This window comes from Tinamus guttatus, unplaced genomic scaffold (genome assembly GCF_059628265.1).
Source record: "Tinamus guttatus ecotype Peru unplaced genomic scaffold, ASM5962826v1 Tinamus_guttatus_pri_ptg000012l, whole genome shotgun sequence".
Classification (NCBI taxonomy): Eukaryota; Metazoa; Chordata; class Aves; order Tinamiformes; family Tinamidae; genus Tinamus; species Tinamus guttatus.
The window spans coordinates 2,238,339-2,265,227 of record NW_028288546.1 but is presented as its reverse complement, the minus strand read 5'-3'; the positions used below and the strand labels follow the sequence as shown (position 1 = coordinate 2,265,227).

Below are 26,889 nucleotides of genomic sequence, written 5' to 3'. Positions count from 1 at the left end.
AAAGCCCCTGTTTTCCTTCAAACTCTTTCTCAAAGCTTTTGTTTACAATTATGGGTAGAAATCCCAGCAATTGGGAATTTGCAAATGAATTGCTATTGCTGCCGATACAAGCGCGTCACACCAGTCAACGTTATACTTTCCTTGCCTGCTTTTTGTATAAAGCTGTGAAATCCTTGGGGCAGAGTCTCACAGAATCCCCACCATGCAGTTTCAGACATACAAAAATCAGTGCTAGCACCCCCAGTGCAAGCCTTTGCACATGGCATCTGCAGCACCCAAATGCTTTTTCAGTTTGAACTGTCAATATATTAAAATTACAATAGAAAATGCATATAATTCACCTAAAGCATATATACTATATATATGGTTATAAAGTATATATAGCAATAGTATTTCTCAGTGTATTACAGTACAAAGAAAAAACAAAGGTTTTGACATTAGTTATCGACTTTTAATCTGTTATTTTCATTACATATTAGAGGGAAGCATAATTTTCTTTACGAGAGCACAGTCCAGTCAAGAGCACAAAATACAGTGACAACCTGCCCTGGAGAATTAGGTGTCAGCGCTGCGGAGCTGCTAGGGTGATTTTGTCTATACCTTTACTTAATGTGTAGTTTACAGGCATCTGATTTTCTCTTGGATATTAAATGTTCCATAATTAACTTGCAGCTCATTGCAGGGAAGGAGCATAACTCACAGGTCACCAAATTCCCACACTAATCCCCAATGGCTTGTGCAGGGTTACGGTACAAATCAAAAAAATCAAGAACTGAGAAGGCATTTAGTGAAACTATCACAAGTTTTATCAGGAAAACTGACAAACAGAGGAGGAATTAGCATTGCGTATGCTATAGCACACCTCTCCTGAGGCAACGCTCCGGCCAGGAAGGCCGTTCCCTGTCACTCCAAGCCCGTCCTTCCACATGAGGTGGACGGGATGGAGCAGTTTAAGAGGAAGAACCCTCTCATTTGCAGTTGTGCAAGGACGGACGGACACCAGCAGCAGCGTGTGCCCTTGTCCAGCAGCGCCGCAGAGCCTCCCGCCTGGCACCCGCTGCACGGGAATACTTGGTGAAACAACAAAAGAAAAGCACCTTCTGAAATTAAAAATTTAGAAATTAGAAACGCTACTTACAATATACTTACAGGTACCTGTGATGATGATATCACTAATGAACATGGTTTGCTCTGAGTTTCACATCCTTTCTAATTATTTCTGTTTTAATGAACCAAGGAGGAACCCTCTCTTCTGGAAAGGGGTAGGAGGGCCCTGTATTCTGGAACCTGTTACATGTGAAGCAAATGGCTCCAGGGATCACTGCCCTGGGGGTCCTAATGCGAGCGGAAGAACAACCCTCAAAAAGGCACGGATGCTGCACAGGGACTTGAATAACCTCCACACTGTGAGCCTCCCAGATGAACCAACCATTAGCTAAACATGAGTGTTCTCAAAGTTTTGTTTTGTTATTGCACGCTTAAAACAAACAAAAAATAAACAAATCCCACCCATGCAAGCCTCAACACTGGTGTTCCTCACAGCACCTGATGCAAACTGCCAAGGACGTGACCATCCTCATGCAGTTTTATTTTTCACATGCACCTGACAAATGAAAGGTCAGAAACACGAAATAAGAGCTTACAGGAAATGATTTTAAAATTCAGTGAAGATTTTTCAAGTGAATTCTTCCTGTCAAAAGGAGAGCTGCATGTGGGCCCTTTCCCTGCTGTTTACTAAAAACATTCCAATTTTATCTCATTCAAAAATGTTTTAATTATTACACAACAGTATTTTTATGATTGTGTAATAACCGTATCACCTATTTGATAGCATGATCTGCACTCTTGCACAGCTCCTACTTTGGGGTGTGATGACATTCAACGCATCTATGACTCGTGATTTAATCCACCTCAAGAGAAAAGTCGAGAAACAAGAAAGTCAGAGTAAAGCAGCGCATGATCCCCCTCTGATCACGGCTCTCCAAAGCGGCTCCTGCTCAGCTTCCTCATCCCCACAGCAGGAACCAGCCCTGGGCACGAGCAAAGGGAATCCTCTCGTGCAGCAAGAGGCCACCTCCAACTGCATCTCCCACCGCCTTCTAAATTCCATCTGCCAAGGAAGAGCAAGTGCCAACAAACACGGGGTGAAAGGAGCCACAAGCACAAATGTATAAATGTCACAGTGTTTATTAGAGGTAGGTCAGCTCTCTGACAGCACAAACAGGTGCACAGTTAGCACAAGGGGCTGGGCAAGCATGTTGTGGGATGGTAGGAGCAGAGGAACAAGGGGGCAGGAGTGTAGCCAGGAGGAAGAGATGGGTCTAGAAGAGATTTCTTGTAACTATTCAACGAGCTTGCTAAGTGTGCCAGGACTTTACAGAAGCTTCGCCCCATTTACTCACAACTGTTTCTATTCATTTATTTTATTAACTGTAATTATTCTACAGTCCCCTGTCAGAAGTATTTACTTTTTACAGGTCTCCTGGATGCTGATTACCTTCTGCTCATTAGCTATAAGCACCAGAATAATTTTCTTTCTTCTGTGTTCAGAACTATGAGAAGCATCTAACTAGACTGTTACCGCACCAAGAAGTTAGACTGAATCATCTGCTGTAAATCACTGAAAATATTGAATTAAAATGCGCTTTAAAATAAACTAATAGTATGCACATTAATTACCAGTCACATTAAATCATAAAATAATTTAGGTAAGAAATTCCAGTGTCAAGTTCAGCTCCCTGCTCAAAGCAGGTTCAGTTGCATCAGGATGCTCATGAACTTATCGGCAAAGGCAGATATTCCAAACGGTCTCTGGGCAACTTGTCCCAGTACTCGGGCAACCTTCATGACAAATAAAATTGACCCCTGCTAAATCTAATCAGAATTTCCTCCTGTTCCACTTTGTGCCAATTGCCTCCCACCCTGGTCTCACATCTCAAGAACAGCCTGGCTCCGTGATCTCCTCGTGCTTCCATGAGGAACTGAGGGCAGGAGCAAGCTCTGCTCTTGGCCTTCGCTTTTTGAGGTCAAGCAGAGCTGGGTCAAACTGCGGCTCTCCCGCCTGCCCTTGGGCATCCTGAGCTGCTCCTGGATCATCACGGAGCCCCTCCGCAGGAGCCGCTCCAGGCGTCAGTGCCTGTCGGGGCCCAGGAAGCCCCAGACTGGGCACAGTAGCCCAGATGTGGGCTCAACAAGGACCCAGCAGGAGGGAATAATCGCTCCCACAAGCCTGCTGGCTTCACCCGTTGCTAACACAACCCAGGACACTGTTGGCCTTCAGTGCCACAGGGCACGTTGCCAACTTGCCCCGCCACCCATCAGGACCATGAGTTCTTCATTACAAGGCTACTTCCCACTCACTGAACATCCTGTCTGTATGACTACATGGGGTTAGTGATTCCACACCAGATGCAGCACTTTCCACTTGGCTCAAGCCGATTTCTCCAGGTTGCTGTGAGCTCCCTCAGTTCAGTCTGCCCTCGAGCAGAGGGGCTCTGATGCATCTTTTGTCTCTTCGCTACACAGTGCGAGGCAGGAACTGAAGCAGCCTCTGGAGCAGTTGAGGAGTTGGTCTTACAAAGGCCGTGTGCTGCCAGCGAGCAGTCAGCTGTCCGGCAGGCACATCTGCAGTGTAGTGTCAACGCCAAAATACTGCAACCCATCCTTGAGAAGGGCTCTAGTTTTTAGCACGGCGGCTCTATAATGTATGCAAACTCGTCATTGCTCAGAAAGTATTAAAAAAGCAACTTCAAAGTAGTCAAAGTTAACATGGAATTCAAGTATACCGAATATATATTAAAATATTAAAAAACTCTGCATAAGAAAAGCCTATCAACCAAGACAGCTCACCTTATTTGACAAATACTTAGACCAAATCAGTTAATTATCATCACTCAATTGCTGCAGTGTTGTTGTGGCATGATAAGTATGCCATGATACAGAAATAGCAAGAGCAGAAAACACCTCCAGCCAGAATTGCCACCAAATGCCTGCCAAGAAAACACTTTTTGAGTCTTAAGGCAGAAGGATCCTCTTCCTGCTCTTCACATGCAAAGCTCTGCACCAGCTCTGGCACCCTGCTGGTTGCCCCACAAGCTTTAGCAAAAAAAGACAGAAAATTCTAGCTGAATTCTGACTGAAGAAATTACACAGCTCCAGTGTGGGAAAGGGGAGCCACTAACTTTTCAGCTTTAAGTGCTAAACTGCTTGGTGAGGCAGGCTTCCCGTTTCCATCACTTACATCCACCTCCCTGATCAGTCCCTGCGTTTCACAGCTTCCTAAGGAGTTCCTGGCTTAGGGGTGCTGCACTTTGTTCTGTAGAGCAAAGGTGCTAAGGAAGCCCAGGGAAGAGTGAAACAGAACATCTGCCTAAAACACAGGGTAAGCTGTTCTCCAGAAAACCATCAGGCTAAGGAGCCTTTCCATACAGCTTAGCTAAATACATAATTATTCAAATTATAAAGGTGCACAAACTGTTAAAAGTAGCCAATTTTATTCAAACAATTGATAGAATACATAATTACCTTTCCTCAAAAAAGTGACATATTTATCATGTTATATTTAGTCAAATGAAAACCTTTCTCCCCTCTGCAGATGTATCTCAGTAGAAGCCAGAGTCTTGAGTAGCCCAGTTCGGTGCCTATAAAACAAATAGAAGAATCAGTAGAAGAAAAATTATTATGTGCTGAAATTGAAAGAAAATAGTTTTTATAGTTCTAAGGAATGGCTATGAGGTAGACTTATTGTCAACTACTAGATGATACCTAGGAGTCTGAAGTAAATGCTAACATAACAGCAATTATACATAAAAAGTTGTACAGTCACAGAACTACAGAAGCTGCAGAAGAGGAAAATGTTCTAGAGAGTCTCAAAATATAAAAGAATGTGGCAGCTATATTCCTAATAAAATAGCACTTAATTACAAAAATTTTTATTGGACTTCCTCAGTATTGAGGGGAGGTAGCAAGCAGTTGTGAGTTAGTTGATTGTTAGATAGTTGTGTAAAGATTAAGTGCTATTCTATTAAGAATATAGCAGCCATTTTTTAAATATTGCTTTAAAAATTGCTTTAAAAAAGCAGTGCAACTAATTTAAATATCATACATCAAAAGTAGCCCATTTAAAATGGTGGGGGAGGCCTTTAATAGAGCATGAGAACTAAATGATGGTAGAAACAGACCTAGGTAAACAAGGTAGAAATGGAATGTGATGAGAGGTGAGAAATCAAGAATCACTGTATAATGCTCAAGAAACTAAGTCTTTCCACTTTAATTCCAGGTGCCAGAAGAAGAGTTAGAAGTAGATCTGATAAACTAAGAAAGAGGTAAGAGCTTCACTTAAGTGTGCATGTGTGTATATATATATATATTTATATACACACACAAATAAACAAACAAACCAAACGCGCACAGGCAAAAATGCAGAAAAACATAGTTTATACCAACCTCAGATCTGCCACTCTGGTTTAATTTCTTCTCAATATTCATGGCCAGCATCTGACTACGAAAAGACAGACTTTTGGTCTTCTCAATCACTTGCTGATAAGGGGAGACTGCATTGTTGCCCATAACTACATGACCCTAAGACACAGGAAAGATAGAGCAAATAATTTTAATAAGTCATAAAATAATCCTTTAATGTTCTACTTTCAGAGCTTTCACAGACATCACATGCAGTATTAAGACAGAATAAATGAAAGGCAATATACTTCATAAACAAATACAAGGAATAAATTTGAACTTACTACTTTTGAGCAGTATGAATAAAATTTTGCTAAAATTCAGTCAACCCTCTTGGACCCTTTATTAATATAGTCTTACCAGCTTTGAATCCAATTTGGCATCTAATCGTGCATTTCGTATCAGATTGACAATCCATCTCTCAGCTTCTTCAGGAGTCATGTTTAGTTTATCTGCCAACATGCTGGAAGACAACACACCATTATCAAAAGGTGAAATAAAAGTGTCTCATGTTGGAAAACACAATCAAGCACTATGGAACACACGAGAGTTGTGCATCAAACCAACATACTAAACTTACTGAAGAACAGTCTGGTTTCTGCTGTGGTAAGTTTCATATATTTGGGAAGCTTATTGCTATTTGACTGAAATAACTTACTTTAAAGCCTAGAGACTCCGCCTGACCTTAAAAGAAATCCAGACACAGTACTTACGTACCCAACAACATTGTTTTACATCTAAATCTTGCTTAATAACCCTATTAAACCTTGCTTATGTGAAAATTCTTTGTAAAGTTGTGCGATGTCAGAAGTCTTAAAACCTTTTACCAGCTCCAAAGGGCTGACAGAGCCAGGTAAGACCAGAGCACAAGGGTGCTTGGGCACTCAGCTGAGCAAGGCAGGAGCCACCAGCAAGTCTCACAGCTCAAATCTAACAGCAACAGAAGACAAAACCGCCCCAGAATAGGTGGCTATCCAGCCACCTATTGGTAGCAGCCACCTATTTGGTAACAGCAGAAAATTTGCAAGTCTGATATATTTTTGGTAGCCAATTAGCATGTGACACATTTTAGTCAAGTATGTAACCATGAACAGAGAACTGATGGACTGATTGGAAGCTGGTGTTCCCGATGGATGAACAGGGCCTATCCTACTCAAATACCATCCCATAAATTAATTTCTGGAAGAATCCTTCCCCAAAGAACTAGGGCTGCCTGTAACTGACAGATGGGGGTTATAGTCAAGCTTCCTTTGTTTTCCCTCCCCAGCATCACTCAGTTCACTACATTTATGTAGAGCAAATTCAATGTTACAATTGCCATACAGTTAAATAAATACCTTCGACACTTCTAAAGCACCTAGTGTATTACCACAGACTTGCCAACTTTTCCATTTCCATTTCCTTTTCCATTTCATACCAAACCACCTTAATGTTTCAAAACAGGAATCAATCCTCTGCTAATCAATAGTTATATAATGACACCATGACTCCAGAAGACAGAAGTATAACTGTAGGTTAAGTAACTTCACCACAACATACAACAGCAACCAGAATTATCAACAGAGCTTTTTATATTTTCTTTTCTAAACTCCTGCCAGCAGTCAAGGAAGTTTAGGATAATTAATCCTGCAGAGTGTTCCACATTAACTCAGTTAGCAATAACACACCATGCAGCTGGCAGCAAACTGCAGTTCTGGGAGCAAGTGCCATGAGGCAACACTTCCGAGCTTGGTCCAGGAGACAGGGGCTGCATCACTGCTCTAAGGAGATGCGTTTTACTCCGACCACCTGCAATTTCAGGGGGGGCTCGGAGGCAGGGGGAGAGCGTTAAGGAAACACGCACTCTTGTCCAAGCATAATTCCCCATGAGGGCATTTCCTGTGGCTTTCTGGTGAACCCCTGGATTCCCTGCTGGCATTTGGCTCAAACAAGAGGCTTGTAACCCTCACCCTGCCCTCAGGTTCCGGGCGTGCGTGGCAGGTATGAGGTAAGGGCAGCAGACGCGAGCGCAGAGCCAGCAGCCGCGCTGCGGTCGCCGCACAGGACCTCGCTCGGACGCATTCTACCACCACCCAACATGACGTTTCACTACGTGGTTCTTTTTCTACGTAGTTCAACACCGACAGCTCAGTTCCTAGCAGCGTCTACTAAAATAATTATAAAATAACCCTATTTTTTTTTCAAATGGTACTGCATGTAACTGTGTATGCAAAACGTTTACTATAATTCAAAGCGTGTGGGGGGGTTGTCATTTCTAAGCATACACAAGATTTTCAGATCTTACCAATCCAGTACAAGAGGGGTTGATGGGAATGACCAAACGTTGTCACTCAAAAAAAACTACGGGTGTTAAAATATAATGCATTACTACAGACTGTGATAGGCAATTCTCCAGAGAGATGGGAAATCCTGTACTGTAGTAGTCCACAGTGATTATTTTTAAACTGTCATTATAACTCATATGTTGTCAAAGGGTGATTAAAGACATGAACTGCCTCTACTTCTCCCAAAGCTGAAGACACAGAAAGTTAAAGTTCCTGCATCTTGCAAGGCAGAGACACATGCAAAAACCACTTCCTGAATCAGAACATCTACCAGGCAAACATAAGCTCCACTGACAAGAATTTGTGTAATCTTCTCCTATATTTTTGACAAAAATAAACTCAATTTGAGATGAATGTGAAGTGAAATGGGTAGAAAGAAATACACATTTTAAAACACTGAACTTCAAACTCCTTTCAATGAGGTAACACAACAAATGAGCAACAAAGTATCTGGAGTCTAGCAAAACAAGGGGAAGTAAGATCTGATCCCGACTGCTTCCATTTCATTAAAACTCTTAATGCATGGCTCAATTAGCTGCTGTAGAGAATTAAGACAGACCAGAGAAGATTTCGGATTGAAGTTTTTGCAGAATTCTGAGCCGCCGAGAGCTGGCGGCTCAAGTGAGACAAGTCTTTCAGTAGGCAGGAAGCTACCATGGCTTTAGTATGTTAAGCTCCAGAGTCAAAACTAAAGACATTCAGTCTTGAAAGAAAGGGGATGTGTCCACAAAAGGGAGTGGAAGGAAAGGAGGAAGTGGGTCTGTTTCAGAGATATAAATATAATTCATATGAAATAACTCCTTTCAGAAGGGGACAAGAATGACTCAATGGAGATGGGTTTGGTCAACTGGTTAAGCTACAAGATTCTATATAAGCACATAAGTTTGGACAAGGAGTGTCAATCTCTCATTCATCCCCTGCTTTGCTGGCTGATCCATGCCAGGGAGCAGTGACACTTACAATGGCATCAAAACTGGATTCTCCCAATTATACAGAACCAACACAGGTGCAGTAAAAACATCTCACATGCTCCAGCACTCAGTGGTGCTCAGTCCCAGGAGCTGACTTAGCCTCATCAGAGGGAAGCCACGGAGCAGAGAGGGTGTCACCCTTCCCAGCAACAACCACTGCACACTGCAGATCTGACCCTCTCATATCCCATCACCTGCTAAGGTAGATGCAGCCCGAGAAAGCTCCCAACCCTCTACACGGATTTTGAAAGCAAAGAAGCATAAGTTGGTTGAACTTGACCTTAAAAGTCTTTCCAACCATAATGACTCTCTGGTTCTCTGCATTTAGATACCACCACGCTTAAATAGGGGACACAGACTGTACAGTTTTTATCCAGGTCTAAAAATTTTACTAGCTTTACTAGCTTTTTTAGGCACAGGCAGACATTATACCAGCAAGCATACAGCATACACAGTTACATAACAAAAGCCATACATCTTTGCACAGCTTCCATAACAGGCATTTTCTTCCTGCACATTGACTTGGAGAACTTTCAAATTACAAAATTCTAGAGAGCAAAAAGTTGAACCTCATTAAGATTCAAAGATTCAAAATTTTAAACTAAAAAGCCCTAAAGTTATCATGTAAAAAATAGCACTGTCTTTGTGAAATGAAGATGTGTATGAGAGAAGAAAAAAAAAAAAAAAAAAAAAGCATCTAAGCATTGTCAGACCCTTGGGAGAGGAGATAACCTTAATTCAGCAGCTGCAGCAACTAGACTCCGTGGCAGGGTCCCCAGCACGGGCTGCCGGAGCAGCCAGCACCACCTGGAGCGACTGGACACAGCACCACATGGGAGACAACGGTTGGAAAAGCAGCACCCGCTGCCCGAGCGGCACTCGCCCTTCTCTGAGGAACTGCACTGAAGCCTCCTCCTGAGGGAGCTTGTGCTACCAAAGAGCAGCCTCCTGGCAGACTCACATCACCTGTCTAATATTTGCAAGAGAGGAATAATCATAGCATAGCTCCCATACACATATCCACCAGCTCAAGTAACAGTGAGCCACTTAAGACTCTCAGATAGCTTTTTTATGCTCCTATCCTCTAGGAATAAAAGTGTCTTTAGTTTCTCATCATTTTTAAAGATACCCACTACAAATTAGCATCCAATAAAAGGAAGTGTAATGAAATAATTTGATTAATAACGTCTTTATAGGTCCTTACTCTGGCAAGTTAATCTACCAGGTGACTTCAGAAATTTATCTGAAATATTTGTATACTTTTTTGCAGTAAGATTTGGTTCATTCCAAAACAATGTTATTTAAGTTCTTCCTTTGCTTAAAAGGAAAGATTACTGAATTCCATGCAACTTCATGTATAAACAAACTTATCTTGCATTGCCTGCAGAAGGCAAAGATACAGAAAAATATGAAGCACACTCAGCTCTTCAATTAAACACTGGCATATCAAGCTACCCCAATCACATTCCAAACTAATTTAATCTATTACTCCCTATTAAGCATATTTCAAACATTAAATTAATTTCAGGATGATTTGGATTGTATAAATTAAAAAATTAGAACTGATAAAACAAGTATGTTCTCGGAAAAGTGTCAGCTGCCCAACAGATGCAAGTAGTTAAAAAAAAAAAAAAAAAAAAAAAAACTAAGTAGACATCTATTTTCTATTTAACATAAGAAACAGCAGATTTCCCACTAATTGTTTTCAAATCTGTTCTGAATACTTATAAAGCACTTATCAGGCACTGTGGTACAACCAGCTAGTTTTAAACTCCAGGAATAGCTGTGGAAATCACTTGTGGATAGACAAATGCAAGAACTATGCCTCAAACTCCTAATTAGAAACATTTTAACTGGTCATTTATTTCAAAAACAAAGTCTGGAAGGCACAAAGGAATACTTATGGTCTTCCTTATTAAACCCCAATCTAATGATTGTCAGAACTTTAAAATAAGTAATAAATGCTAAATAAATTACATCATCAACTGGAAGTCTTGTTAAATAAAGCTTCCTATTTTTGTATAATTATTTGCTTGTTACCCATGATTTATCAGTCTCATAAGAGAAATACTTGGAAAAAATGCTTAAGATGCATCCTCCAGAATCTCATGAGGAGGGAAGCATGCTCACTGCTTCTCTGATCTGGCTGAGATCAGAGTTATTAGAACAACATCTAGCCTGCAATTAAACAATTCCATCCCCCTGCCCAAACTCCCCCTTAAACTTTCAAGTTTTGTTAAAATCTTAGTATTACTAGCAATGTGCATCTTTGGATCCAAGAGTTATTTATAAAACCTCATGGAGTGCCTGTCCTTCCTATACTCCCCAATAACTCAAGAGCTTTATTCACATTTTAAAATACATACCCCAAACCCTTTTATTCAATTTTGCAGTAGTTTGCTTAAAGTGCTTTTATATGGACCATGAATCTCCTTATAAAAAATGGACATAGGCATGAAATAATTTGTTCATGAGTAGTTCAGTTCAGCATCATCAGCATGCTTAAAAACTCCCACACGACAGCTAATTAAAATTCTCAAACAATTCACTGGTTTCTTTCAGTTTGCTGCATTAAATCTTTCACTATCGAGTACATTGAATCTTCACTATGTGGTATCCTCGAAAGACTAATCCATAACAATGAACGGAAGGAATGAAATAAGGACTGCAATTACCTGGTATAAAGGATAAGAAAATATTTCCCAAATGCATTTGAAAGCAAATGCGTTACATAATGAACAAATATTCAGCGTAATAAAATTAAAAATACTTATCTTTCTTCTAGCATAAACACAATAAACACAAGAAAGAGATTTTCTGATAAACTCGCAAAATTTATTAGGATAATCTTCTGGCAGGACATTCTTTGGAAAGAAAAGATGGAGAATGCATGTCTTTGGTTTAAGACAAAGAAATACTTCTAAACATGATTGGTTTAATTGAAATATGTCACATTAGTTCTACAAAACTAGAAGGACAACGGTCCACCAAGATTTTAAGGATTTTTTACTTCATCTGCTAACTGGATATTCTACTACCCAAGCCTACACTACTTTTCTGTTAGCTCGGAAAGATTTTTTCCTAAGATGTCACATTAAAAACGTTTCCTTACCCGATGCTGATACACTGATGGATGCGACAGAAAGTCTCGAATATAAAGAGGCGAGCGTTCTCAATGAAGTCCTCAAGACAGGCCACTAAGAAGAAGTCGTTCACAAGCACCTGCAAGCACAAAGAGAAGGAACCATAAATAAAACACAAGGACGATGATTCCATTAGAGACACCTTCATTGAGATCAATGATGAGTCCTTCTAAAAATCATTCTTGGAATATTCCAAGATGTGGTGAAAATTCCACCTATTTAGCAGAACATTTGAGTAATCTGCTGAATTTAAGCTATGACTGTGTCAAGAGGGTAACTGAGAACTGACTCAAGAGAGCGAGGGCCAGAGCTCTCATTCAACCGAACAAGGTCAACTCAACACACAACATTTAGCTCCTCTCCTTAGACTCAGTTTCTTCCCTTATTCAGCAATTTGATCAGCTAAGGCAGCTTGTTCTCCTTATCACACAGATCAGTGTACTGAGCACTGCTAGCAGGTCCTACGAGGTTCTGATTACATGATCACTGACTTGATGCAGTTAAGAGAATTAATTATCTGTCATTTAGATTTATTCTATTAGGTGACTAACATTGATGAAGATGGAGTAAAAGTAGAAGCTGTAAAAATCTGCACTAGTTTTCACCTATTAGAAATATAAAGCTTTCATACTGATCTGGTCAGCAGAACTGCCAGGTATCTTAAACTGCTCATAGTAAATTAAACTAAGAAGCTTCCAAGAACACACATTCAGTCATCCCAACATCTCTTTTTCCTCTAAATGTTCCAAGTTCAGCATGCAATGCTACACTCTGAAACTACATCTTTCTTGGGGAACAAACATAAATCCCAGCTCTTCAACTCAAGACTTCTGAAACACTAATGGAAAAGCTGAAGCTCACCAAGATGCATTATTTGCCTAGTCACTTTTTGTTCTAGGAGCTGATTCTATCCAATTTTAACACTGCACTCTCACCAGCAAGTTGTTTAAACTTTACAAAATAAATTGTTAGACGGAATGCTAGTTACCTTGCATGTGCAAACCACTGACAACAGAATCGAGCACTGCTTCGACCAAATTAGCCACCCAATGTCAGTTTTACAAAGATCTTTGCACAGAGCAAATCTGGCATGTTATGGAAAACTTACCGTTTCACACTCCCTCAGTTTCTTCTGGGCACCATCAAAATCAAAGTTAACATACAAGCACTCCACGAACTCTGTGATGGGATCTCTGTATGTGTAGGACTCCTGCCAAAACCAGTTAGACAAAGTTAGAAATCCAGAAATGTTAGAGAAACAATTTTCTTAAAGTTCACATTGCTTGAGTGTTTCTTATATTCCTCAAAGAGCAACATTTAAAACTGGAAACAAGTCTCTACACCACAAATAAAATGTTTCTCAGACCGGAAAACTTGAATCCAAAGACACTTCATGTATTTTGCTGAATTCTGTGTTTAATACACAGTAAAGGAAAACCATGTGCACATTCCTTTCTACACATTCCTTTTGAAAAGAAAGAAGAAAATTTCATTCTGCCCTCTGAATCATTATCAGAAGAGAGTTACAGTCTCTGTAACAGAACATATCAGAGACAGTCTTAGGCCTTACCTGCTGAATAACCTTGACTAAATCTTTCAGCACTTGCCTACGCTTCCGCACATCCTTGTTTGTTATGACTGCAGTGGTCAGGTAGCGCAGGATATGGGGGCACATTGTCTGAATCGCGTTGAGATACCTGGATAGAATAATCCACACAACACTCAATGATGCAGTTTTGCATCCAGAGTAAGCAAGATTCATGAAGGCTTATACATCTTTTATGTAGCACTATATCAATGCTTGGATTGCCCAGTTATTCAAATATTCTCATTTGGATTAACAAATCATCCCTGATATACATGAAATTTGGTGCTTGGAAATTGATACTTGACCATGGCAGGGAATAGGGAAGGGTATGTATGGTGCTAGAAAAATGAGATGAAAACAAACTAAACAGAAAACTTACAGTCCATATGCTAAGTTCAGGTCACCCCTGCCCTATGCTGTCAACGACACTTATTTCGTGGGAGGGGAGGCAGTGAACAAGTGTGTGAGAAAAAATTACTGCCTCTACAACGTAGGTTACAAAGCTACTGGGCTTTGTCGTAGAAAAAGAAAAATCAGCCATTTTCTTTCATATTTTATATAAAGTCATCTCATCTAGTATGAAAGAGAACAAAATTTAATGTATTACTGAATTTCAGAGTGACTTGCTCTACACTTAGATCTGCATATGTGGTCCTCTCAAATAGAGCTGTAATGTTCCATTGCTCCTCACTTAATTTTCAAAGCTCTTGATGTTCCTCAAGAATCACTTTAGAATAGGTTCTGCTGTAACAAAATAAGAGGACAGTGCCTTCCCCTACAGTCCTAAAAAAGGGTGATAGGATAGGAACACAAACTGCTTGTGTTATGCTGTCTGAACACCAGTAAAAAGAGACTAGCTTTTTTATTTCCCCCATGGTGCTTCCCAGGCTGGTTCCTCAAAGAGAAGTAAAACTACGAAGAAAATCAGATCAAACAATCAAACTCAGAAGTCTTGCAGAGGAAAAAAAGTGTTAAGAGCATTAGAATTTCTGAAGCACCTTATGGCACTGGGCTGAAAACAGAGATGGGCAGAGAGGAAACTCATGAAGTTCAAAGGTAAGTGCAGGGTCCTGCACATAGAGAGGAATAACCTGGGGCATGAGGACAGGCTGGGGGCCAGGGAGCTGGTGAGCAGCTCTGCAGAGAACAAGCTGCTCATGAACCTGCACCGGCTGCCTTTGCTGCAAGAGCCCAGGGGTGCCCTGTGCCGTGTGAGAGCATGGCCAGGAGGCTGAGGGAAGTGCTGCTTCCTCTCTGTTGGGGAGATACCCGGAGTGCTGGGTCCAGAACTGGGCTTCCAACCTCAGCTATTCTGTGATAAACTTGCATGTTCATCTTCTACATTCATTTTCTTCAAAAAACAGCACAGCACAACACACTTACTGAGGCTGATAGAGAAAGAGGTCAATGATGTTGTCTCTCCCTTTAGGATGGTTGAAAAACACAAATAAGGACCAGTGGATAAGCCATGTTCTTTGCTGAAGGGACTGCAGTGGAGAGCTGACAGACTAAAACAAAACAATCCCAATTTCAACTAGGGTACCAAACAAACAGCAAAAAACCCCCAAACCCACCAAAATCCAAAACACAACCCGCAGAAAAAAAGTTTGTATAAACAGCTGTTCAGCAATTTGCATTTTTTTTTTCCACTGACTGGCTGAGTTTAACCTCTAGCTTTTTAACTTGCCATCTTGCCCAAAGTTGCCATTTTTTTCACTACCATGTTCCAAATTGTTTGCCAAAGTTTGTATTCCATTTTCACAACTTATTTTACTTTTTCAAAGATGAACACACTAGCACATATAATCCTTTCTTTTTAATCCTAAACTTTGTTTCATGTCTTCTCCTTTGCTGATGTGATTTAAGCAACTAACTCCAGCTTCTTCCTCTTTCCTCTTCTCTAAAGCCTAACTTTTTTTTGTCATGCAAAGCAGATACCAGACAGTGACAAAACACCACAGTCACTTTCAGACAGAAAATATCGTAATTATTTTCATTTAAACTAACTGTTATAGCATGCAATTTCAGCACCATTTCAAATAAAGGTTATAAAACAACATGTTGAGAATGAATAGACACAGTAAAGTAATAAACACTCACAGGAACATGTCAACTACAGTCTTGTCCTAAAAACCCTCAGAGTGAAGAGAAATTTCATAGTGCTACTATAACCACATAGTTTCATAAAGCTTCATATACCTGTTAGTATAAATTACCTGTCATCAACAAAAATTTGAGGCAGGGAGGCAAACCAGCTCCCCATACCCTCAAGATTTTCATTTAGAACAGTAAAGCTCTCCTAAATTATTTCAGATATAGTCACTGAAGTTCATTGAGTGGACTCCAATAAAAAATAATCATAATAAAACCAAAACAAACTGCATTTCAAACAAAGCAAGCATGCCATTTGAAAGATGACAGATTTCAATATTTCTTTGCCATTAACTCTTGAGCCTCTTTCTTCTCTGGCACTAAAAATTAAGAGAACATGTGTATTGGTACAAGAGTGTGGCAAATTGCTCCCAAGACAGTTTCAGAAAGGCAACTCTACTAGGCTATCTAATTTCTTATTTGCAAAGATAAGCTTTTTATTTTTAAACTTACATTATTATCTATTGTCTCCTTTAATCTTGTGAGATCTTCCATGGCTGCATCCCAATTCTGCATCAAAATTTCAGAAGCCAGCTTTCCCCATAGAGAACTCAAAGCATTTCTATCTGTTGCTGGAACCTGTTTTCAACAACAGCAAAGTCATACTTTTTAATTTAAAAAAAGGAAAAAAAGTATTTTCTGGCAATATTTTTAACTCTATAACATGTCAGACCTTTCCAGTCCCCTTTTTATTTTTCCAGAACAAAAAAGCACTTTAGATACAGAAGGGCATGAATTAAAACTAGAAAATCTCATCACAAGCGAGACAAAATTCCACTCATATTGTAGATTCCCAAGTTAAACAGAAAAGAATAAAGTGGCTGAGATGATGTCATTTTTGTTCCACCTATGAACTTTGTTCATCACCTATGAACTAATAGACACTTCCTACAAAGCAGGTTCTCAAAAAACTGGTGACAGTAAGTAACCACATCACACACGATAGTGCCCAAAGTTCTTCCTGCTGATGCTGTGACTAAAGCTTCTTACAGGATCTTCCTGTAAAACTACAACTTTGCAACCATAAATTCTATTCCCAAAATGGTAGTTGGAAGGTCAAGCAATGTTGGTTTTATACAGGAATCAATTACACGAGGTCATTCAGAGTGTCAAATTCTACTTGCAGATCACAGTTACAATAGTGCTTTTCATGGATTATATTTCACCAACACAACTTTAAACAAATCTCCCACCAGAAGGAACAAATACCTTATAGCAAGCTACAGGGACCAAAATCAGTACTTCACTTTTAGAAATTATTTTTATTTGACATAAAACTATGCTAAGCTCGAATTAAAGAACAAGCAATAGGACACCTGCAGAACTAAAACCTAGAGAAATAGAATTTTAGTTTCTTTCTCCAAACGTGAAATATCACAAAGTCATACAGAAAAACACAACTTTAACATCAGTTTTTGGACGAAGAATTCAGTTCATTTCTACTTACAATACTACTCCAAAATTAATGATTCTCTTTTCTCCTTTAATTACAGAAGAATTATTGTGCTTTACTTTAGTGACATTTCATGAGATTTAGGGACATTTAAGATGGAACTAAGTAGACAGCATGAAACGAAATCATCAGAAATACCAATTTCACTAATCACTTCACATATCTTCAAGATGCATTGTTTAGAAGTAACTACCTTCCAGAAAAACAAGGTGCCAATTAAACAGGGAATTTGATTTAAGGAGGCTGATATGCACTGCCCTGCTTTCAAATCATCTCACTAGAGTTAGCTAGTCACAGTAACCGGCTTCAGCCACTGCTGCTATTCTAGCTACAGCATCCAGATTTTCAAGCAACAACCTTAAGTCTCCATTTGTTAGCAAAATGGTACATTCACTGAGCACCAACAATGAATTTAACTGTGCTGAGATTCTTGGAAGACACTAAATCTTCACTCAAAATTCACTCCCACCAATAACAATGATATGAATTTCAAAAACACTGGGAGTTGGTTAAGAGACCACAGATCTGGTTCTACAATTCTCCCTTAAGCTGTTCAGACTCTCCTGTTAAATGACTTAAATACCCCACAAAATTCAGAAGGCAAATGTGAGTTCAGATACAGAGGCAGTTAACATTACTACCAATTACCTTCAGACTACCTGCAAGCTTTTCTCTACTGTTGGTAATCCCGGCACATAAAAATAAGTATTCGTTTTGCTGTTATTTAAAATATTTTTCTAGGGTATGTTTGCAGTGGGGAACAAATGAAAAAAACACTCCATAATTAAAAACTAACCACAAGACTTAAAAGCTTTAAGGAAGAGCTCCCAATTCAGTACAAAACTAACAGAATTACTGGACAATAACCAGTGACAATTAACTACAATATTTGAGAAATCTTTTCAAAACTTCCTTGGTACAGAATAATGGTCTGAAAAAGCTCACAAGTACTGCGTTTGACTACAGATAACTATGTCAGTCTAAATATTTAAAAGCACTTACCAAAACTCTAAAAAAGTAGAGGTATTCTGCAGCTCCCGAATAATTACCACATTCATACTGGAATTTTGCATACCTGTAGAGCGTATCTAGGTACTCCTGCCTAAACTGGAAAAGAACACAAAAAGGCTTTCTTCACTAAGGTGGAAAAGTGTTGCTACAGGCAGCTACGGGACCGTTTTTTAAACAGTAAAAATTATGACAGACATGTAAGTAATCTTTGAAAACTCTTCAGATTATTTGAAAGAGGTTATAAATAGAAAATCATTTTATCCTTAAGCCATGCCACTATATTAGTAACTACACTAATACTGGGTGGGAGGAAAAGTGAAATTCTCTATTACAAAACCAGGAAAATTTGAGTTGCATATATACTAACATTAAGTTTGAGCTTCATTTTTAAGATGTGCATGTTCAAAGGCATTCAAACAAAACACTTGAGCATTAGGAAATCTGCCTACTAGCTACATTCAAACTAGATAGACCAGAATGTCAGCACTTAATTTTGCAGAACTGCTGGTTGTGGGGGAGTTAGGAAGGAGATGTTTAGAATTACATTCAAACAGATTAAGCCAAACTTACACCATGCTTCTCAGCCAAATAGTCAAACAGCATTCGGCCGTCCCTATAATAAAAAGATAAAAACAGCTGTTTTCACAAAACAAACTGATTATCACCAGCAACTACAGAAATTGTGAATCAACTTCTTCAGTGTCATGAAGTTAATGCAAAGCCTCAAAGTCTGCAATATAATTAAAAATAAAGAGTAGTCAGGGAGGTGTAGAAGGAAGGTTATTTAGCAGTATTCTTAACTTTCTTTACTATGAAGGTTAAGTTTTGATTCAGAGTTCTTCCCACTCCCATATTCTAATTCCACAGCAATTACTCAAGCCAAACAGTTTGAATTAAATAGTAGACAGGAAAAAAAAAAGCTTGCCAAGACTTTAAAAAAAAAAAAAGGGGAAATTAGAAAGAATTTTCCCCATTATTTGCACTAGGAAATACTATTTAACAAGCATATCTCTACCACAGAAAATACTTACAGAACAAACAACTATGATCAATAAGTCAACTCAAATCTAAATTGCTAGTGTACACATGTAATTGCATCTATGAAATTTCTTTATTCAAAGTAGACAGTGAAAGGTATTATCTTGATGAAGGAAAGACAAAGCTGCCAGCAGGTGAACTGGAATTCATCCACAATCAAGAAGCCCCTCCATTAAATATGCTAGCACTTAAAGTGAACACTGACCATGGGATTTTAGACACCTTTAGAATTTACAGCAATAGTTAACTTAGTGGCTATCTTGTTATCCAGCATCTGCAGTGGATTTCAGCTGGGGCACAGATCCAATTCTCCAGAATAACCCCCAAAACATGATGAATACTGTTCAATTGCAAACTATTTCCTAAAACTTGCATGTTAGCTGTTCTTGTCAGAAGACAAAATTATCTGATCTGCTAGCAAAAAAGAAAAAAAAAAGTCTTCTTCCTACTTTGTAGAAAAGCATTCACATTTTTAGGCAGCATGGTTAGCATATTAACCAGTGCCATATATTAGGTCACACTGATGAAAGGAAGTCTTCCCTCTTCCCACAACAATAAGTTAGCAGTTATTTCCAAGAAAAAAATGCTTCATAACAGGCGCACTTCCAGGATTAGAAAATAAGAGCTATCCAACTCAAACTACTTGCAGAAGAATCTTGTCATAAGAGGGTATATCCTAGATAGATGTTTTTATTACCCTACCAAACAAAAGAGAAAACAAAAACAAAAAGCTAGGAAAGGATTCTGTGAATACCATTTAGTCTTCCAGAAATCACCAAACACAGTGAGTCAACAAATGCAGTTTACATGCAATATAGTTCTCCTCTTAATCCTCTCCTTTCTATTGACATCAAGAACCTGAGATCTGGCAGCTGTCCTGACTCTACAGAAGCTACGAAGGCACTATCTGCCATCCAAAGCTGAAAGACAACCACATCACTACATCATTAGGCAGTAAAAGAAGATTCTTTTCCATGTCTAACAGCAAGCTGATTTTTTTGTGCAAGGTAAAAGTGCCATTCAATTTCAAAAAACCGCAAAAGCAAACAAAAAACACCACCCTTCTAGAAAGGGATGTATTATCAGGGCAAGCAAACTGAATCTATTTATATAAATCCATACTCTTTAAACATTTTGTAAGATGTGTGTAACCACACTACCTAAAAGTCCTGAAGTCTCAATTAGTGTTATGTACTCTTTAAATGTGAAAGTGAGTGAACCAGGTATTGATTTATGCACTTGCATTCTTAGAATGTTTCATTCCAGGAATACGGCAGTAGAAATGCTTCTTGTACTTAAAGAAGCCCAAGGAAATCCTGGAAACAAATACCTGGACACTTCAGAGCTTTCCTGTCTGGTAGAACACCTACCAAAGATTTAACTGAAGAAAATGTCAAACTATAAATTCCTCTTGAGAGAAAGATGCAGTGAAAGTGCATGCAGATGACACTAAGAGCACAGGGAAATCAACTGACTGCAGAGATAAAAAGTGGTTTGATTAGAAATTACAGTATGTAGGTCAAGCTGATACAGGGAAATGGCACACTGCCAAGGTAGCCAAGAACAACAGTCCTTAGGAACATTCTTGGAAGCAATGAAAGAATCTCAGGAGCTTTTTCCGGTGGAACATACTTTGGGGGTGAGGGGATACTGACTCTTCCTCTGTAATTTTTAAGGTCTTATGGCCTTTCTCCAACATCTTCATAGAAAAATAATAATAAAAAAAGACTTTGGCTTATTCTTGAAAGAACCTCCACTTGCAAAATCTCTTTCACACATCATCTTCTGGTGTATCCCCATCAGACTTTGATCTTCTAAACAGCACTGCCATGGATCAAAAATCCTGATCTAAAAACCTGATAAAATACATCTCTGAATTCAACACAAAGAGGTCGAAATAACAGCTAATAGTCACAGAAAACAAAGCAGAAATCTAGTATCTACTCATTTAAAGCATGTTCAGGTGTAGGTAAATTGATAGCCTTGGGGTTACCATAGAAGCCCAAAAATCGGGATTAGAAATTCCATAGAACCACAAAAGCACAAAAGCCAAAACACAACAAACAAAACCCACTTGTGAGCAGTAAAGCTTTCAGCTATTTTAAAGAGTGAAATAGATGCACCAGTTGTGAAACAAAACTTCTTGCATGTGAAGATAGGACTAGTGTTTCATAGCATTAGGCAGGCTATATTTCAGATTTTTTTTAAACATCCTCTCTTGCTTCCAAACAGAGCGTTTACACTCTGGAATCCGTACTACTAAATTCTTTGAACCAAATATCACATAACAGAACAATTTCTCCAAGAACCACCCATACTTGGATACATAACAAGATTTTTATGCAACAAAATTCTGTTAAAAATTGGCTAGAGGCAATGGAAGAACTGAAGATCTTCCCATACGAGTGAGAAATTTAGTTAGATCTTAAGAAAGACATAAGATCAGAGAGTATCTTCCGTGAAATTTAAATATTCCCAGATAATAAATTAGATAGCTAACTAAATTTCACAAGCTATACTTTCAAAGGTTCCAGGCATTCAAAAACCACTAAGGTCACAAGCAAACATAAATTATTTTCTTAATAGAAAGCCTTATATGGCACAAATATCCATAGGGAAGTCAGATAAAATGATACAGTATTATTAGGCTTACTTACACTGATGGCTTAAGTATTTTCTGTATCATTATTTACATTGAAATGCATTCACATATGCACCAATGTGTTTATATGCTGTATTTCACTCTTCCTGCGTCAACTGCATTCTAGGTTAGGTGATAAAAAGTTCTGAAACTGAAAACTGTGGCACACAGATAAAATATGTACTGTTCATCTACACATGTCAACAGGATGCTAGATGCCCGAGTAATTTTGAGGGGGAGGGAAAGGGAGAAAAAAGGTAACATAGTGGGCTCTGCACTGACCACAGAATTTGAAAAATACTGGTATCTTCAGAGAGAACATCTGAGCTAAAGTACTCTAAACAATCTTTTAGCACAAGTGACAAGCACTGTCTTTGTAGGTTCTTAGAGCTTGGCAACAGTCAACATAAATAAAGGTCTCACTTTCAAACTCAAGTGGAGGCACACACACTCTCAGGATACATTTGATGTAGTATGTACTATGGGATATCTTAAAGCAGATGAGCTGGAATAAGGGATTCATCTAGTTAAATTTCTAGAGACAGACACATTTACAATAGTAATTAGATAACAAATATTTCAAATGTAAAGACATCAAGCAGTAACTTAAACTAAATGAATATTTTTCATCGCCGTCGAACTCTCGCAACTATTTCAGCTATTACAGTTGAATCCTTTCCTAAGGTATTTAAGCTTAACTGTATGGAAAAACCTCACAGAATGGTTTAGACAGAGGTCTAAACCTACACAGGTTTAGACAGACTGACTCCATATTAATTACCTTCACATACAAAGCAAAGAGATATTACCCATCTTCCCCAATTTGCAAACTAGGTCCCAAATTAATTTTCACTCTTAGCACCCTAGGTTCATATCTGCAATAAGAAAAACTCCAATTTTCTTACAAAGAGGATCTCCATGTACTGAAACAGCTTGCCCAGAGAGTCTATACAATCTCCATTCTTCAAGATATTCCAAGCTCAACCAAAATCCTGAGCAGTCTGATGGGATATAACCCTGCTTTGACCCAGGAGCTTTATCTCCTTCTCAGAGGTTCCTTGATTCTAGAACTAAGTCTCACGCCAGAGGACTGCCCCCTACCCCAAAAATCCTTAAAGCACTGTTCCTTAAAAAGGTGATTAAAAAGCAGTACCTTTCATCAACAACATTCATCAACAACTGTCTAGAAGGGGGAGGCTGGGGTGGAGAGGAACATGTGACATGGTAGACAGCACTCCTAAAAGAAATATGCCCTAGGAAGCTGGAAGAATGTGTCTCCATCAGGCCTCCCAGAGCACAAGCCACATTTCATAATCTTCTCTCAATGGCAGAAAACAGAATCACGACAAAGAGAACAAAGACCTTCTAGAAAAGGAGATCTGCATTGTTTCATCCCCTGTTCCTTCCAAAAATCATCCTTGGCTGCAATTTGACAGCACTGAATGATTAAATGGGTGTCATTTGGCCCCTGTTGATTCATCTAAATATTAAGAGGAAAGAAAAGATGTATGTACTGCAGACAAGAGCACTAAAAAGAGTAACTTGGTTTGGGGCCATTTCAATCACATCACCACAAACACTACTAAAAATACAGCTGAAAATAAAAGTGCCTGAAAATAAGAATGTCTTTCTTTGCAGTTGCTACACAGAACATTTTATCCCTAACATTCAAGATGTACCAAGAAATATTTTCAGGGAACTTATTGCATAAAGAATTACCTAGTGGACTGCATTTGCCGTGTGGTCTCTGGATCTTCAAACATCTTGACAATAGGTTCAGTTTCTGCCTGCAGCTGTTTCAGCTGTGCAACAACAGTAGTTCTCTTTTCACGCAAAGCTAAGCAAAACAAGCAGAAGAAATGATGTAATGCTTAAAATTTTTCAGGGAGATCAACTGCAGATATCCAATGCTGATGGCCACAGTTCAACTCTATCTTCTCAATTCTCATCTAGCTTATCTTCTCGTGTCAGGCAAGTTGCAAAAACAGAGGTATCTGACAACTCTAACTGCAAGTTTCTATAATTTCATCCCTTTATCCACAGTGCATTTCTAATCAAGCCTCTGAGAAATATACAGCTACAGCAGAATCAGTAAAGAAGATATCCTGCCTAATACTGTGGGAAGAATGGTCTTTAAGTTAAGTTTGCTTATTCTAAATCAGCTTGGAAAGGTTTGGAGATTTTTTTTTTTAAATAAAAAAAAAATAAACCAAAAGACTAGTTTTCCTTTAACTGACAAGGTCCTGAAAGTTCATGCTTAGAATACTCACCTGAAAGCTGAGCCGAAGAAAAGAATTTATGATTTGAAACACTGTGTATGCCTAATCATTAAATCTTTTCTGGAAAGAAGCAGGAGTAGAACTTAACATACGTTCAGAAATATTTTACACAGATCCAGACTCTTCCACCCAGTGCTACCATGTGCAATAGAAAAAATACTTTTGCAATCCTCCAAAAAACCTAAGCGCTAAACAAAACAGCGGCATCTTGAAATTGCCTATGTGAACAAGGAAATGTGTGGGCCCAGACAACCGAAGCCCAAGTCCCAGGGGAGACCAGTTTGCAGGGAAGGATGAAAGTGGGCCACACACCAGGGCAGCATTCAATGCCACAGTGAAGACACTTGACACTTCTTTTGTGATTAGGATTATGTATTTGTAAGCAAAGTCAAAAGTGGATGAACACCGTAAAGGTCACCCAGTCTAAACCTGAGAATGACTTGCCTGATAAGAAGTACTCCAGTAAGGAGACATTATCTCCAACTTGAGAAGACTCTTGAGATTATGAAAGAGGAAGAAATGAAAGCAAAATCGCTCAGTTAACTTCTAAGAGTATAAAAATGTTTCTCTGTTACATCTCTGGGCTTGTTAAATTGATCTTACAGAAGAAAAAAGAAAAGGATATATTGTGTAGACAAAGTACAGCATTTAAGTCAGTTTAGCTGTGACCAACTAAAACAGTAAGACTTCAAAAATAGTTTTGTAGGAAATTATAATGGAGCCAACAATTCTTGAAATAAAAATACTCCACCCTTACCATCTTGGCAAATGTTAACATATGAAACAAAACATATCAGAAAGCTCTTCCAGGATTTGGGGACACTATTTGTCAGTAAGCCACACTTGCTCTTAAGACCAAAATTACTAAAATCATTTTATTTCTCAAAGGCAACAAGCAAATTGCTACTAGCTGTTTAATATTTTATATACAAAAGCCATACATAGCTTGCAGTTATTTTACTTCTAAATGAGCAGCTTACCATGAGGAATTTCATCAGAATAGAGATTTTTGTACACATCCATAGCAAAATCCACCATGTTGGTATCGCTGAGAAGATCCAGTTTTCCTTGTAGTAGTTCCTTCTCATTGTATATCTATAAAACATGAGTTATTAACAGATTTTGTGTGATACAATGAAATAGCCTCCATTTAATAAAAGTATTTAGGCTTACAGTACAAGTTATTTATAAATTTTGTCAAATAATTTAATTTTAAACATCAAATCACACAGCTTCTCTGTCATTTGCATACAGCCCATTGACATTTCCAATCATGGCATCAATTTCTTGCTGTTTATGAACATCTAAACTTTCAAAGGCAATTAGAGGACAAATAGCATTCTAGATCACTTTTCCTGACAAAAGGCAATTAACTGACAAGGAAAAGCTTCCTGAAGAAAATCCATCAGGAACACTTTTACCTAGTTTTACAGTTCTGACTCCAGCATTTAAACAGATGCTACCCATAGGTGAAGTTCAATAAAAACTTTTCAAGAACCAGGACACTAAGCAGCATAGACTCACCTCAGGATTCAAAGTGGAAAGCTAGGCAGGGTCAAACATACCATTTAATTGTAGCGCAGACTAATGTAAAATATGTTCTGTGGTCTACAACATAAAAGCAAGTTTGGCTTGCATAATAATCATAATAATTTGATGTTCTTTTAGACTTGTTCAATTATTTTTAAAGTTCCTACTCCATAATTTAGCCATCAGTTGCACTCTGCTTTTGCATATTCAGGATGTAGGTGGGGACCTAAACTTACATCCATGACCTAAACTTATGGCTATCCCCAAACTACATCTGCATGGAGGCTGCATCATTGCATCACAGACAGAAACTCTGGTGGGAAATCCAAGGAGATTAATTCAGTTTTGAACACCAGGCTGTTCAAGAGCAGCCTAACAAAACCAATAGAGCTTAGTTAATTTCTGTGGGGTTTAGTCCATCCTCCAAAATACCAAAAGTACCCTCGGGCAGCTGACAGCAAGCAGTAGCCATGCTCTAGGAATGAGGACACGGCAGGTTAGGATGTTGACTCTGAGGCCTGAAACATCATTTCAAGATGCAAGGCTTACAATTTCGTTTCCACTCGTTTCAAAACGGAGTCAGCTGATGCTTCTGACCAACTAAACCCTCCTCAAGTTGAACTTCGGGCTCCCTCGTGTTGGTTACATAACTCGAGGGAAGAGACCTGGAAGGGCCAGGTGTGGCCACGCGGGCAGCGCTCGCCGGGGCCGCTCGGGCGAGCGCACGGACTCCCCGCTCTCTCACCCGGGAGCCGCCGCAGGCCGGGCCGGGCCCAGCGTGGCGGGGGAGTCCCAGGCCCGCAGAAGGCGCCGGGCGGCCGCCCCGCCGCCTCCCCGCGCGCCGTGCGGCTCGTACCTCCTTGACGGAGAGGAACTCGAGCAGGGGGAAGACCAGGTGCCGGTCCAAGAAGTGCGCGATCTTGGTGGTCAGGTCGTACTCCGCCATCTTGGCGCCGGCAGAGGGAGGCGCGGGGCGGGGCTGCGCACGCGGCCGCACTTGAGGGCTCTGCGGCTGCGCCCCGCCTGCCGCGCGCATGCGCAGCCCGCCGGGCCAGGCGGGGAGGGGAGCGGCGGTGCGCGCATGCGCGTGCGGGAGTCATCGGGTGGCAGGTCTGTGGGGTGACCGCAATGTTAAACTCCAAAACATCAAATAAAGTGTAAAGCGCTCTTTGCGTTTTGCTTTTATAGTGTATAAGAACATTTAAAGAAGCCTAGGAGGAAACATTCTCCAACTATCAACTTAGCATATTGCCTGGGATTATCAGGCGTCCGGTTCCATTTCTAGTGACCCGACTGCCTC

The 26,889-nt window shown here is 39.5% G+C and overlaps 1 protein-coding gene across 1 annotated transcript; it reads right to left on the bottom strand.

Annotated features, from left to right (window-relative positions):
* Window positions 1–4,476: 4,476 nt before the first annotated feature.
* EIF3E (eukaryotic translation initiation factor 3 subunit E) lies at window positions 4,477–26,573 on the bottom strand. Its single transcript, XM_088523094.1, has 13 exons — window positions 26,446–26,573; window positions 25,040–25,154; window positions 23,500–23,617; window positions 18,672–18,714; window positions 18,093–18,197; window positions 16,091–16,216; window positions 14,870–14,994; window positions 13,469–13,595; window positions 13,007–13,108; window positions 11,868–11,977; window positions 5,821–5,923; window positions 5,446–5,580; window positions 4,477–4,640 (listed from the first exon to the last, which is right to left on the bottom strand). The coding sequence occupies exons 1-13, from the start codon at window positions 26,533–26,535 to the stop codon at window positions 4,602–4,604; spliced, it is 1,338 nt and encodes a 445-aa protein (XP_088379220.1). The 5' UTR covers window positions 26,536–26,573; the 3' UTR covers window positions 4,477–4,601.
* Between the last annotated feature and the right edge of the window lie 316 nt (window positions 26,574–26,889).